General features: G+C 45.7%; 1 protein-coding gene across 1 annotated transcript in view; it reads right to left on the reverse strand.

Annotated features, from left to right (window-relative positions):
* Window positions 1-398: 398 nt before the first annotated feature.
* The window catches only part of LOC126542480 (zwei Ig domain protein zig-8-like), a 268,423-nt gene continuing 255,616 nt past the window's right edge, over window positions 399-13,205 (reverse strand). Inside the window, exons 4-6 of the mRNA XM_050189566.3 lie at window positions 10,341-10,637; window positions 3,115-3,878; window positions 399-1,355 (exon numbers count right to left, since the gene is read on the reverse strand). Of these exons, the coding sequence (XP_050045523.1) occupies window positions 3,742-3,878; window positions 10,341-10,637 (434 nt within the window). The 3' untranslated portion in view covers window positions 399-1,355; window positions 3,115-3,741. The remainder of the gene's footprint in view (window positions 1,356-3,114; window positions 3,879-10,340; window positions 10,638-13,205) is intronic.

The following is a 13,205-nucleotide window of genomic DNA, read 5'->3' on the forward strand; positions in this document are numbered from 1 at the left end:
CTGATACCCCGAAAAGCACATTTACGACAGATCTTAGTTCCGACTTCGATGTGCGCGAAAGAGCAACACCTAATTTGCTAAACGTTCCTGTAAGGGACTCCACGCCACGGCTGTGAACTGTTTGTGGCGAACATATTGGTTTCGGCGAGAATTTGCTCGCCGGGGACACGCGCTGCGGACACTTATCGGCAAAATGCTATACTATTAACTCCTCCGTATGCGTTGTATTCTACTGAGTGCCTGAATACATTGTAGTTATGTGAGAAGCTTGTCAACCTTTGCTCACTAAACGAGTATCTTCTTTTATTATATTTTGCACTAGCCTATATCTTATTTATGTGCGTCGACGAATTGCGGAAAGGGGACACTGTACTGCTCATAAGAAGTTGGTGACACAATTCCACAATTTTAACTTGATATTTATTTACAAAATTTACATAACCAACTTGACTCTGTAAGTTGAAATGTGGGCACACATACATGATTGAGTACTCGGGCGATTCGAAACAGCAGAACAAATCCCAATAATGTTGAGCATATATGTATCCTTTTCTTCTCACACTATAAGTATAAAACTCCCATTAAAATTTCTTCGTGGAGGCTTTTGATAAAAAAAATTTATATTCACTTGAAAGAACTTAATACTCTTGAGCACGTGCACTTATTACTTACTTCGTTTTACATGCGTTAGTTTTCTTACACCGACTAGAATTTTTTTCCGAAGAATGTTTCGCAAGCTGGCTGCAATGAAGATGCAACTAAGACTTGCCGCTGATATTTACAAAGCTCTGGAGTTTCGTAGTACGCTTATTACAGTGCATTTCCTTTTAGCCCTTCATGAATGAGTCTGTCGATGTGCCGAAAAAGCATACGGTTTAATATGTACAATTTCTGTTTCTTCAAACATCTAGAGCAAGCAACGTTACACACTTTAATTGTTTGCTATTTGTTTCTGCCATTTAGCTTTCGCAAGCAAAAACATATTTAACAAAAGTGTCATACCACGGTAAGAGATACCTAGGTTAACGATACATGCAGAGCAATAGAGTGCTTTTGAAACAGCATTACAACCCGTAACAACATGGCAGGCACATTAGCCCGCTCCACGTGCGACCTTCGCCGACAATATAAGTGCACGATATTTATTATTTTCGTGCGCTTATTATTGTTGGTTGCTGGGCACATCAGTGGCCACTTAAACAGCATATACAAAAGCTGCACCTGAACTACATTTACAACGCCGCGACGCTCACACGTGTCGCAAGAAACCGAAAATCAAAGGACCACGTGCGCCGTTGGAGTAAATGGGGCTCAGGTATTTGAGATGGTTTCCCGATGAGCGTGACAAAGAGGACCTGCGAAAAGAGAAAACAAAAAGCTAGATGTAATAATTAGGAACACTTGCACCACTAATTCAGCGCCAATTTTTTCACTTTGTGAGCCGCGGAATCCTCAGGGTTCCATCGGACTAAATACATGCAACTAATGGATGCCTAAATTATTTGCGCAGTTTGCTGAGGCAGTGCCATTGTTTACTGAACGTGTTTTCTCTTTAATGTAATGCCAATGCCACCAGGGGCTTGCCCTTTTCTAATTATCTGCTGGTTAAAACAACCCGTAGTTTGATACTACCCAGCATGCCTGAATACAAACTTCATTCTTTCGCGCGGTCAGAGTGGCTAAGAGAACAAACGCGTACGTTAGCAGATGTTGTGAGAATAGTGAGACCTGTTGGAGGATAGACGACAGATTGAAACTTGGGCTCAATTTGAACTGTATTTTTTTTTTTTTTTGCATTGCGGATTTTGCCTTATTTAATTTGTGATGATTAAATTAGCTACAAAAGTACAGAGCAACGACTCCCTTTATGCGTCGCTCTGAAAGCCTGCCTCCACACTTAGCCAAAACCTGTGCAGTGTTCGTGCCGTAACGTAATCGTATGTCCGTCATAGGCTGTCCAAGGGCGCTATAACGTAAACCTATTCCAAACTTTTCTACTCCAATTCTTCAGTCAGCCCCCCGCGACTGGTCAAAAACTTCTTTGAACCACTCCCACTACGCCTGTCTGTTACGCGACGTCACGAAAACCGCGATAGCTACCCATCTGATATGACGCGAACACACTGATTGTGCATCATTCGACCGAACAAAAAAAATTATTTCTGATTTGACGCCTTTTAGCCATTAACCATCGGCTATTGGTAAAAAGTTTACTGGCTGCACCCACCTCACCTGGCTCTCACGCGACGTCACGAAACCGTGAAAACTCACCGCGTCAAAGTGACGTGTACCCGTTAAGTCCCATTAATATGCTGAACAAAACTGAAATTCTTTCTTAATAGCTGCCGGCTGACTCGTGTCGCAAGGAATAAAAGATGTCTGCCGCCAATCGCACAGGTATATATACTGGCTACTCGCACTTACCGGACAGCATGGGTTTATTTGAGTACAATAAACCTTTTTTTTGCGTGGCCGTGTAACGTTTTCAAGCAACTTGGGCACGTTTACGACCTCGCTCTGCCAACTCTTCTTGGCTGAGGATCCGTTTTAGCGCATTCTTAACCTTCTGTTGCATGCTGCCGCGATTTCCGACCAGCCACCTCAAGTCAAGTAAGAGAAAGTGGACCAAGCGCAGACGCCGGCACCACCCTCTTCATCCGGTTATTGATTTCCAGTGCACTAGGCTCGGCCCCATCGAATCCCTCTCCACTTGAGCGTTCTCCTCGCCCCTTGTAAGCCAATTAGATAAGACAAGCCACTCCCTGTAGGCAATGTTATTCGATGTTAAAGCAAACAAAAGTGATGTCCTATAAACGAGGAGAGCGTTTGATTGGTCTGTTCAGACAACCCTGCGGGTCACTGCCCGATGCTTGCGTCGGTGGTTACGCAAATTTGACGTCAGGACATTGAAATAAAAACATATTGGATTACTTCTACGTTATAGGACCCTAAAATCACAATCAATGAACCCAAAGAAGGCGATGCGAAGCAAGTCTGCTTCGAAAAACCTATTTGCTCGGGCTCCCCGTCCGGAGATGTAATTGAAACTTATTTGGCGTCTTGTTTTACGTTTTTACCCTTAACACGGCTAGGTAAACCTTCTAGCATACTCACCAATGCACCATTGAAGTAGTGGCTGAATGTAGGTCTTATGGAAAATTGGAATGCTGTGTTTTGTTCAGGTCCACAAGTTGCCGCGGGCTTCAAGTTTGGAGTTTCTCGACTGCAGATCTTTCCTGTGTCGATTTTGCTGAACTGTCGCTGCACGTCATCCGTTTTAGCATGTCGTATGCGTTAGTTGGCCTCTTCTACGTTGTTGATTTTTTTTCTATTATACACTATTATAGTTCTCAAGCTTAACTTCTATGTAACATACATCGAGTATCACGAACAGTCATTTGAGTCACTTGCACCATCGCGGCAAAGTCCAAAGAAAACAAGCCATCAAGTGACAAGAAAAAAAATAAAGAAGAAAGAAACGAGATAGCAACTGCGAAGAAAAAACATCAGCGATGAGTGATGTGCACGAGTATTTCTCACGAGTCTCTGTCGCCTTGTTGACAATGTCCTCTGACAGGCAGTCCTTAGTGCGTAATCATCCGTGTATTCTCCGTGGATGTCACTTTCGATTCAGAGGATCGCAGTGTTCGCTTCACAAGAACAAGCTTTTGTGGACGATTGTTTCGCGCGCAGTCGACGCAGTGGCTCCGACGCTCGGAGGGTAAAGAGGGCCGAACTCTGTTACCTCAGCCTGGCACACGCAGTCACGAGGCAGAGGGCAAGGAGGACACCGAACTCAGTGAGCACCGTTGCTACTTCCGGAGGGCTCGACGACGAGAGAGGCTTCCCGTCATGCTGCATTGCCGCTGGCTTCTCGCCTGCAAAAAACAAGGACAATATACTTTTAAAAGTGTTGCAGATCCAACGCTCTGGCTGGAATCTAAGTGGAGTGAAGTTTTCGTGAAGTGATTAATTAAATGTTCTAAAACTGGTCATCTTCTGCCAACACGTTTCACAGCATTGCCTGACCGGCAAGACGTGAAGACAACTCGCACGCTACCCCTGTGACCAACGCCACCGCAGATTACTCTATCTCCAGGATCAGAGCAGCTTTACTGTTGCACTGTCTCTAGAATCGGAACACGCTAGTCGCCGAGAAACCGGCGCTAAACTGACGGAAAGAAGGCGTAGAAAGCTTTGCTTTCATAATAAAATCACACGCTTGAAGGCGTTCACATGTTGCAATGCGCATATATAGGTACCGTTTGTCATTTTATTGTGTAATTGCGTATATAAGGGAGGTTGTAACCGGCGCACCTGTACGAAAAGTAGAAACCAACCGGCAGGTTTGATGCCTTCTAGTAGCATACGAAGGTTTATTGGCCAGCTGCCTGCTTCCAAAAAAAAATTGAATATTTCAAATGACTGTTTATAGGATGGTTGCTTATATTAGTGTTGTACTCCACGAGAGCTATTTGGCATGACAAGAGCAGCAGCACCCAGCAGCCATGGTCAGAGAAGTCTAGGGGACTTAGCAAAGAAATCTTCGCTTTAAAAGTGACATACACTACGTGCTTTGAGGTTGCTGTGAAGGGACTCTGGTCACGTTTCACCATACGACACCCCTGTGAACGATAAACACCGCGTCATACTGTTGACGACGCTCGGAGAGTTTGTCCCTACAGGGGAGCCAGAGTATGTGATGACACGTTTGAACAGATGGCTGCGGAGTGAACGACATGCCTGAAGGCACATTTCTAATTCGCCACATCCAATTGACAGTCTAAGTTTTACTTGAAAGCACTATTGTCAGAATTAAACTAGCATACGCAGCCTCTATATGGAATCTATTTTCTAATGCACTTGTTACTACATTCGAACTTGTTCAGTATAATGCTCGCCAGATTCATTACAAGCAATGACTCAGCAAGTGTCACGTTCACGGAAAGCGCCCTTGAACTGCCCTTACATGTATCCCATCGTAAACAGTGTAGGCTTTCTCTATATTACAATACATGTTATCATATACCATCGCGCCATGTTAATGTACTTTTACAGCCTCTTACATTTCTTTACGCATAGATCACATTATACGATCGGGATTGGCATATGTCGCACAAAGGCTTGCTGCACTCGCTTATCCCACACAGTTCAGAGGACTGAAATCGCTTTTGCGATGAATCACGTTCATGCACGACACCATCTGTTCTCACGCATTATATGCGCGCAGTTCTCGCGCAATATTCTATACCCAGAAATTTTCTCTCGTTATTGTGCTGTGCCGCTACCCTCTTAATCGTATTCAGACCTTAAATGTACTAATAAATAAATAAATAAATAAGTAAGTAAATCACTGGGCAGCAGCCGAGAATCGTCCCCAACCATTTGCTCGCAACAAAATTTCATTAGGTATTATGCCACTAAATATTGACCTAACCGGACTACAGCTATGGATACAACCTTCGCGAAGCCTAATTAGGAACACGCGCCTAATGAATCGCCGAAAAGATTATTTACAGTGTGGCAATGGAGGGTATACTGAGCAACTTATGTTTTCCATACTTGGGTTTTCATCTCAAGCGCTTTGAAAAAGGGTTCCTGTATAATTAGTTTATGCGCAAGAATAACAGATTCAATTAGCCTCAATCTTATGCAAGGCAAGTGAGAAACCTTACAGACTAAGTAGCTAGAAATAAAGAGGGCCGTGTATTTGCAAATGATATCACTGGCGTCGAAAGTTTATACCTGGCGATAATACACCACGTACTCGTTCGGTGTTGTTGAAGCTGTCGTCGTCAATAAGAAAGTTTCGCAACTTTGTCGCGTGAACAGACAATACTTCTGCGCAAAAACAGCGCCTTCCGATACTAAGCGCTAATAAACTGCGTTATGGGAATCGGGAAGAGAAAACATTCGCTGGAATCGTTTTCCGAAGCACGATTAAATGTACTCCCACTCCAGTGTTGCCCAGCCGCCGTCTTTCCCTGTATACTCTTTCGCGCGAGCGCAGTCAGGCCGCAGGAGATGAACTTGCACCTCAATACGACGAGTATAATAAAGGAATAAATCCTGCAGGCGATTGGATTTGCATCAGTACCCTCTCTTCCCTCCCGTTCAGCGCTGCACGTTGCCCCGCCATCGCTCTCGCGAGCCCTTCTCCGGCATTCTGTTTTCACTTACGGCGGGAAAAAGAAGTAATAAGAAAACGAAAAAGCTGCGCCGCAATTCACAGGATATTGTGCATAATACGCAAAATAAATAAATAAAAGGAACAATAGAAAAGGTACAGAATGAGTCCCAGTAAAATTTAATAAAAAACGATGCTGCCGGGAAAGCGGCCTTCCACGACGGCGAAAAAAATAAAGTGAGTCCAAGGCGGTCGATATTCGGGTCCATGCAGTGGAACGAGAGGCAGCACGTTCCATAACGCCTCACAGCGCGCGAGACTGACGAGAAAAGAAGGAAGTTAGCGGGGGTGGGCCGGGGGTTGGAGTGGGGGGGGGGGGGGGGGGGGGGGGGAGGGCGTGGGACAGCATATCGCCACCGAAGCCTGCGCAAAGCGCCACTACACGCGGGGCATCGCTCCCTTTTATTTCCTCGCGCCCCTGTGTCTTTTCCCCTCGCCCTCCGTAAGAGCCATTTAGATTCGCGAAATATCAGCAATTCAATGCCGACGCTCGGAGAGTAGTGGAGAGTTGTGCGAATAGACGCGTGAGTAGGCGCGCAACCAAGCCGTCGAGCACTGTGGAAATGCAGCGATGAGGGAAAGCAATAACGCGCACCCTTATGTGACTCTGTCCGTCCGAGCCACGAGGCGCGCGAGAAAGAGCCTTGGAAGCGTTTTACAAGTGACAAGTTCTCGCTCCCGATGCCGGCGGCAGGAACGAGGTTGCGGTAGACTAGAGTCCGCCGGCTGCAGCAAATGCTGTAGTGTGTAACAGGTGACGGCCCAGCATTCGTAAACGTGGGAACAGTCATGTCCAGAGCAGCCGGAAGATGCGAAGAGACGAAACAGCAATATGGCAAAAGCGTTTGCTCCTAGCACGGTTTTCTCCTTATCGCTCGGCGAAACCCGACCCCATAGTCGGCAATGCTAACCTTCAGACTTGCAAGACGCAGAACGGCGACATGAAAACATGCTTTCGGATTCAATAACTATGAATATCAGAGCAAGTCAGATAGTTTTCGCTTTTTACCTTAGCACGACCAGAAAGTCCTCAAGAGGAGGGAGAGCTCTTTTATATACGTATAAAAGGTGCTTCCTTTCCGAGGCCTCATTAAGAACTCCAAGACGCATATCTGTGTCTCCTAGAAGGAAAATCAGAAGAGAAACTGTTTTGCGAATTTCTTGTGCGTGTAGGCCCCAGGAACTGGTTAGGTTCTCATCTCGCCATAAATTCAGTTAATTTCCTTTCGTTATCTCCACTGTTCGCTGTACCGCCACGAATCGTTTTCGGCTCTTGCCGAAGACCAGAAAAACAAAAACGTAGGTGGCCGTGGTAAAGCCGTTATCTCCATATTTGTTTAATGACCGCACTAGAACAATGAGGTGTACCTAATAGCATATTGATGAGGGCAGGAAGCAGGCTGTGGAAGAAACACAGGCCCTTCTAGAAAATAAATTATAGAAGCTAAGACCAGGCTATAGAGCCTGCGGGACTTCGCGTTTTGAGTCGTATAAATACCTTTTTGTTCCAAACATGGCTGCGTCGTAGTTCTTTCTTCCTTTTACTAGATCTATTCGCTGGATCATTTTTTTACCGTTAAATAAACAGCCCAATTATAAAATTTAGACTGCTCTAAACTTCAATATTATCCCGTTTACTTGAACTTTTGCTGCGTCGTCGGTTTTGTTTCAGTCCATCCTTTAATGTTTTTCATGTTGATAACTTCCGTTATCTTTATGCTCTGGAGATATTTTTAAAGAAAAATTCAAAGGGATGTTTGAGTCATCGCTAAATGTCGTGTTCACATAGCGTACACATAAGCGGGAACCGATTGCCATGAGCTGAGAAGACGCATGGCCTTTTGTCACCTCTTACAAAGTTGCCTCTCCTTGCTTCATCTTGTTGCAGCCGTGTACAGCACAAGCCGAAATGTGAGGCTGTGGAATTGAATAGAAAAATAGCCAGAGCGGAAGTACCAGTGGCCCCCAAACTGGTAGGCACAATACTTTTTTTAACGCCATTGTGAATGGTGGAAGGAGCCTTTACAATCCTGCGAATTTCGCTCAGGATTTATATACTTTCCTGCAGAAAGAAAAATAAAATAGGAAGGGAGTAACTTACGTGCTCTGTGCCTCAACCTCTCGACAGCAACCAATGGGTAACAGAATAGAACAGAAACAGAACGGAAGAAAGAAAAAGGAACTAGTTTGAAAAGGACCCCCCCCCCCCCCCCCCCCCCAATATCAATCCAACACAAATCACCTACTATACGAACGACAAAGAAAGACAGCCGTGCTTACCAGCGTTGGTAAGATGCAGCTGATAGCTGGTACGTCAAGGTGCATAGGTATACGAGCGATGATACAAGACGAGTTGACGAGTAGAGCATCTACGGTGGGTTCAAGTAAAGGATTATTTATTGCTTACACTACAATACCTCCGTGTATAGGTTAAGCACGTGTAACGGGTCACTGTTATTTGAATTGGCAAAGTTCCTGCCACGCGCGCATTGCATACGGTACACGTGTCATCGTGCGCATGTGGTGCATTCCAGTGGTCGGTGTGACCACTGGCATGCACCTCATGCGCCTTGCACCTCATACGGAGGTATTGTAGTGTAAGCAATAAATAATCCTTTACTTGGACCCACCGTAGATGCTCTACTCGTCAACTCGTCTTGTATCATCGCTCGTATACCTATGCACCTTGACGTATCCGTCAAGAATTGTGGTTACGCAGCAAAGAGAGACCGAAAGAGGAAGGAAAGTTTACTGAAAGCTGAAGATGTCAGCCCCGATACATACGTCACTGACTACTGAACAGAGGTGTCTGATATGACTGCAACCACTAGCATCCTGCAAGTCATGACACACGGCATCTGAGGCCACTTAGGCGGAAAAAGGACGCCGTCTCGAAACTAATGACACTACGTTGCTCAAAGGTACGACGACGCGCTAGCGAGACTCGTATTCCAGTGGTTGTTGCCTGGTCCTCCGTTTCTGGAATGTTCAACTTCATTTGTGCCATGATTAACAAGGCAACTGTCCCTGCCCCCGCCCCCTCCCTTCCCCTTGTTGTTATCCAAGAAACGTACAGGCCAGCTTCATACAGAGTGGAATCTGATGGATTATTTTAAATGACCAGCAGCAAGCCAACCTCTAGGACTTAGAAAGGAAAATGTAGTAAAGCGAAATTACATTCTAAACTGAAGAGAGAAGCCACATTAACAAAAGAAATCGTGAATTATTAAGTAAAAAGCGTGTATTATTTCTTGTTTTATTTTAGTTCACAATGACTCGAGCTGAGATCTCATTGCTCCAACGCGTGCACGAATCGGCGAAAAGGTATTCCACGCTTAAATGATTTCATAAAATTTGTAACTTGTAGCCATTCTCGTCTTAAGGAAAATAAGGACCTGGCTTGTGCGACCACAACAACTATCACTGGGATCAGAATCTCGCCTGCATGATTTTCAACTTCTTGGCGAGGTGATGATGATTGCTGCACAGACTGCGCTATGTGCTTGCGTAGGTTGCTAAGAACGCATATTTTTGGGAGTGCACAAGGTGCAGAATCCGCTGCTCACTTCGTAGACATTACATCGCTCTGAGATCTCACGAAGCGTCGCAGAATGGACCATTTGGTACTTAGCTTGCAGAGCTAAGACGAATAGATTAGCAAGCAGAAAGAAAAGAGAAACCTCCGACCCGGGAGAGTATTTAGCAAGAAAAGGCTAATACTCGTTGAAATATCTACCGAGCCTTCTGTCAACTTTCTTTTATGTGTCAGCGAATAATTTTTGTTGGCTTGTTCATCTGTTCACTGCCATATCTCCCTTGTTGGCAGTACGCCATCCATTGCTTTGAAGGAGGGCATAATTTTTTGACACGCATGGCGTTCGAATAAGGAAACATCTGATTCCTGCGCCTACTTTCGTTCACAAAATAGACGATCTTTTGGAACAATGTGAGTTGAATTTCATTGATACATAGGTGATACCTAGAACCAGTTTCAAAGTAGTTAATTGTTTTATTATAGAAATTTGGGCTTCACAGATGCTTAGTCGAAAATGCCTTTTAACTGTCTTATAGCAATTAAGTAGGCACGCAAATTGATGATTATCGCTGTCACCCTACAGTAGAGTTTACGAACAACATCAAGACATTCCCTCACCGTTCACGACGTGGACGCTGATGGATACGGGCTCGGCGTTGGCCGGGTCGCAGGTATAGTTCCCCGAGTCGAGTGAGACAGCCTTGCGGATGTACAGTCGGCTGATGGTTCTGTCGGGGCCACCTTTGTGCAGAGTGATCTCTCCTTTGGCTGACACGTAGTTGATCATGCGGTCATTGTGGTACCAGAACACAAAATGCGGCGGCTCAGGGCTCCGGCTTATCTCGCAGGTCAGGTTGATGGAGCTGCCCGTGCGGATGAAGAGGTCCGGACCACCTTCGATGACCGCTTTTGCCACTGCGGGAAGGTCGGGAGTCAAGATGAATGGTTGGAGCAGTTACAGGTATCCTCGTTGTGAACACATGGAAACACAAATCATTCTGACACATGACCCGTGACGCTTCAGAATCATTGAAAAAATATAATTCGCGAAAAAAATTGTTTTGCTTCGAGATACTATACTAGACAGATTTGCCGTCAAAGAGCATTAAAAACATATGTCTGCAGATCTAACGCACGTGTGGCAATGTATGTGAAATGATGCTTTATTGAAGTGGTTAAAGGAAATGCTAGACAACCAAACATGGCGTGTACAAGTGTGTTTATTTTAATTCCGAGCTAAATGTTATCTCATGCCATGATTGTGTATGCACCACACATGACATGAGTTCAATCTCATGCAATGTTTATGTTTGTTCACTACAGCATTCACAAGCTATGCCAGAGTGTAAACACTAAATCGGGTGGATGAGCACTCTGAGATGTCGACGCAGCAATGTCGTGACGGCGAAGGCGATGTGTGAGGCTTCGTGAAGAAAGGATGTCGATGAAAGGTGTATGGCAAACAAAGCTTAGCTATAAATATTCAGTGCAGCCTGTAGTGGCCACCGCTAGGCGGCGGTCTACAATAAGCAAGCGCACATTATACAAGACAATTGTATAAGTGTGCGAGCGAAGTGTGTGATGATAAAGAAGTGTTTCCAACAAACGACGGTATGACTCGGCTCTGCCTCGTACCTGTCTACGCTACAGTGGTGACTCGGCCGAACACACCTACGTTAGCCTGGGGCAAGGAACGACGACATGCAACCTGCCGGTAACGCGCCTTTCACAACTACCCACTTCGGGTTGAGCTGTACTTCTGGACCAGTCGAGCGCAGTCAAGTATTTCTGAACAGACGCATTACTTTCATATTGTCTCCAACCTGCCTGCAGACGTCATCACCGAAATTCGTGACCTCACACCACACCACCGCTCGAACCTCCTTACACAACCATGAAGGATGCATTGATTCGGCCGATTTCACTTTCAGGGCACAAGCACCTGCGACGACTTCTCGCGGCTGAGTAGCTCGGCAGCCACGCGCCCACGCAATTCCTGCGCCGCATGCAGCTCCGGCTTTGTGAAAAGGTAAGCACCACCGACGCCTCTATTCTTCGTCAGCTTTTAATGCGAAACCATTACATGCTGCCCCATTAAGCGAAAATCTTGCGTCGTTGGCGTCGCTATCGTGCGATGGTGCCAAAAATTGCCGAAGTTGCAAAGAGAATGCTCAAGAATGCTCGGATTGACGACAAATTTCTCATGGAGGTTCCCGTAGGCAAAGTAAATCGATGGCTTTGAAAAGAAAATTTCGTAAATTTCGGCCTGGGAGGAAATCGAGCCCGGGCCACTGGAGTGCGAGACAAGCACGTCTCGCGACGCCCATGGAGGCTTTTTCTCTTTTATTATTTTTTTAGTTGCCATATTTAACAAAACATCCGCCAGCCTGTATAAGACTAATTGCATTTACTTATGAATTTTCAACTGTGTAAGGGCATCAAATATTTGTATCACTTCCTCTTCAGCGCCATGGTGTTTCAGCGCAACTCTGAGCTTCGTGACATTCTCAACAAAATGAGCGTTAACAGATCGTGCTTAGGGATTAGCGTTTTGGATATCCATGCGTGACCTGCATATGCAATAAAGTCTGAAAAGCATAAGTACATAATACAGGACGCTATTTCCTGGAACAGGGAGAAATTTTATGCCGTGTGCTTCTATTTAAAGATCCTTCTGCAATTTCCTTTGAAGCACATCCCAATACAGCACAGTGGCTCCATGGTTATGGTTGATTAAAGATGTGGCTTAGCGCGTGCGTCAGTGGGCACGTGACGGCGCAGTTAATGGAGAGGAGGTGGCGCTCCGTCATGAGTACATAAAATGAGCGTATAAAATAAAAAGCATTAATGTCCAATCGAACGCCGCTGAGCGGTCCTTTCAGTTATGAACTCCTCGCGGGCAGGCGAGCGCCTTGAGATGCGTTTTGATTGGTGCGTTTTCATTTGGCCTTACCGAGGCACAGTTAGAACGAAGGCGAGAGCTTGCGCGGACACGGAATGAGCGGGAAAAGACATTTGACCAAAGGCACTGCAATCCTTTCACATTCCTACACGTAAGCAGTCTTAAGTGTCTCTGCCGTATTTTTTTCTCAGCCGCTTGCCCGTCAACGTTCGCCTGACGCTCGTTACCTCAGAAGATCTTGACATCAGGAAGATGGCAGACTTAGTGGATCAAATCATGGAAGTTCCAACATTTTCCATATCAGCAATATACGCACAAGCTAGTGATCCTGTAGCTGAGCTTCGTGCTGAACTGTCCCACCTTGCTGACGCCTTAGCCAACCTGAAAACCCGTTCTCGTCGACGCCGCACATAAGGCGACCGTCGTCGCCTTCTGTATAAGCCGCTTCCATGAAGATGCCCACAACAGCATTCCCCCTTGCTTTTGGGCGGGAAACGACAGGGCCTGGCACTGACGACAGCAAGTGCCTCAGCCTCTTCTGCGAGCCACCCACTTTTCTTTGTTTCCGACCGCGTCAATGG

Source organism: Dermacentor andersoni, chromosome 2 (assembly GCF_023375885.2).
Source record: "Dermacentor andersoni chromosome 2, qqDerAnde1_hic_scaffold, whole genome shotgun sequence".
Classification (NCBI taxonomy): domain Eukaryota; kingdom Metazoa; phylum Arthropoda; class Arachnida; order Ixodida; family Ixodidae; genus Dermacentor; species Dermacentor andersoni.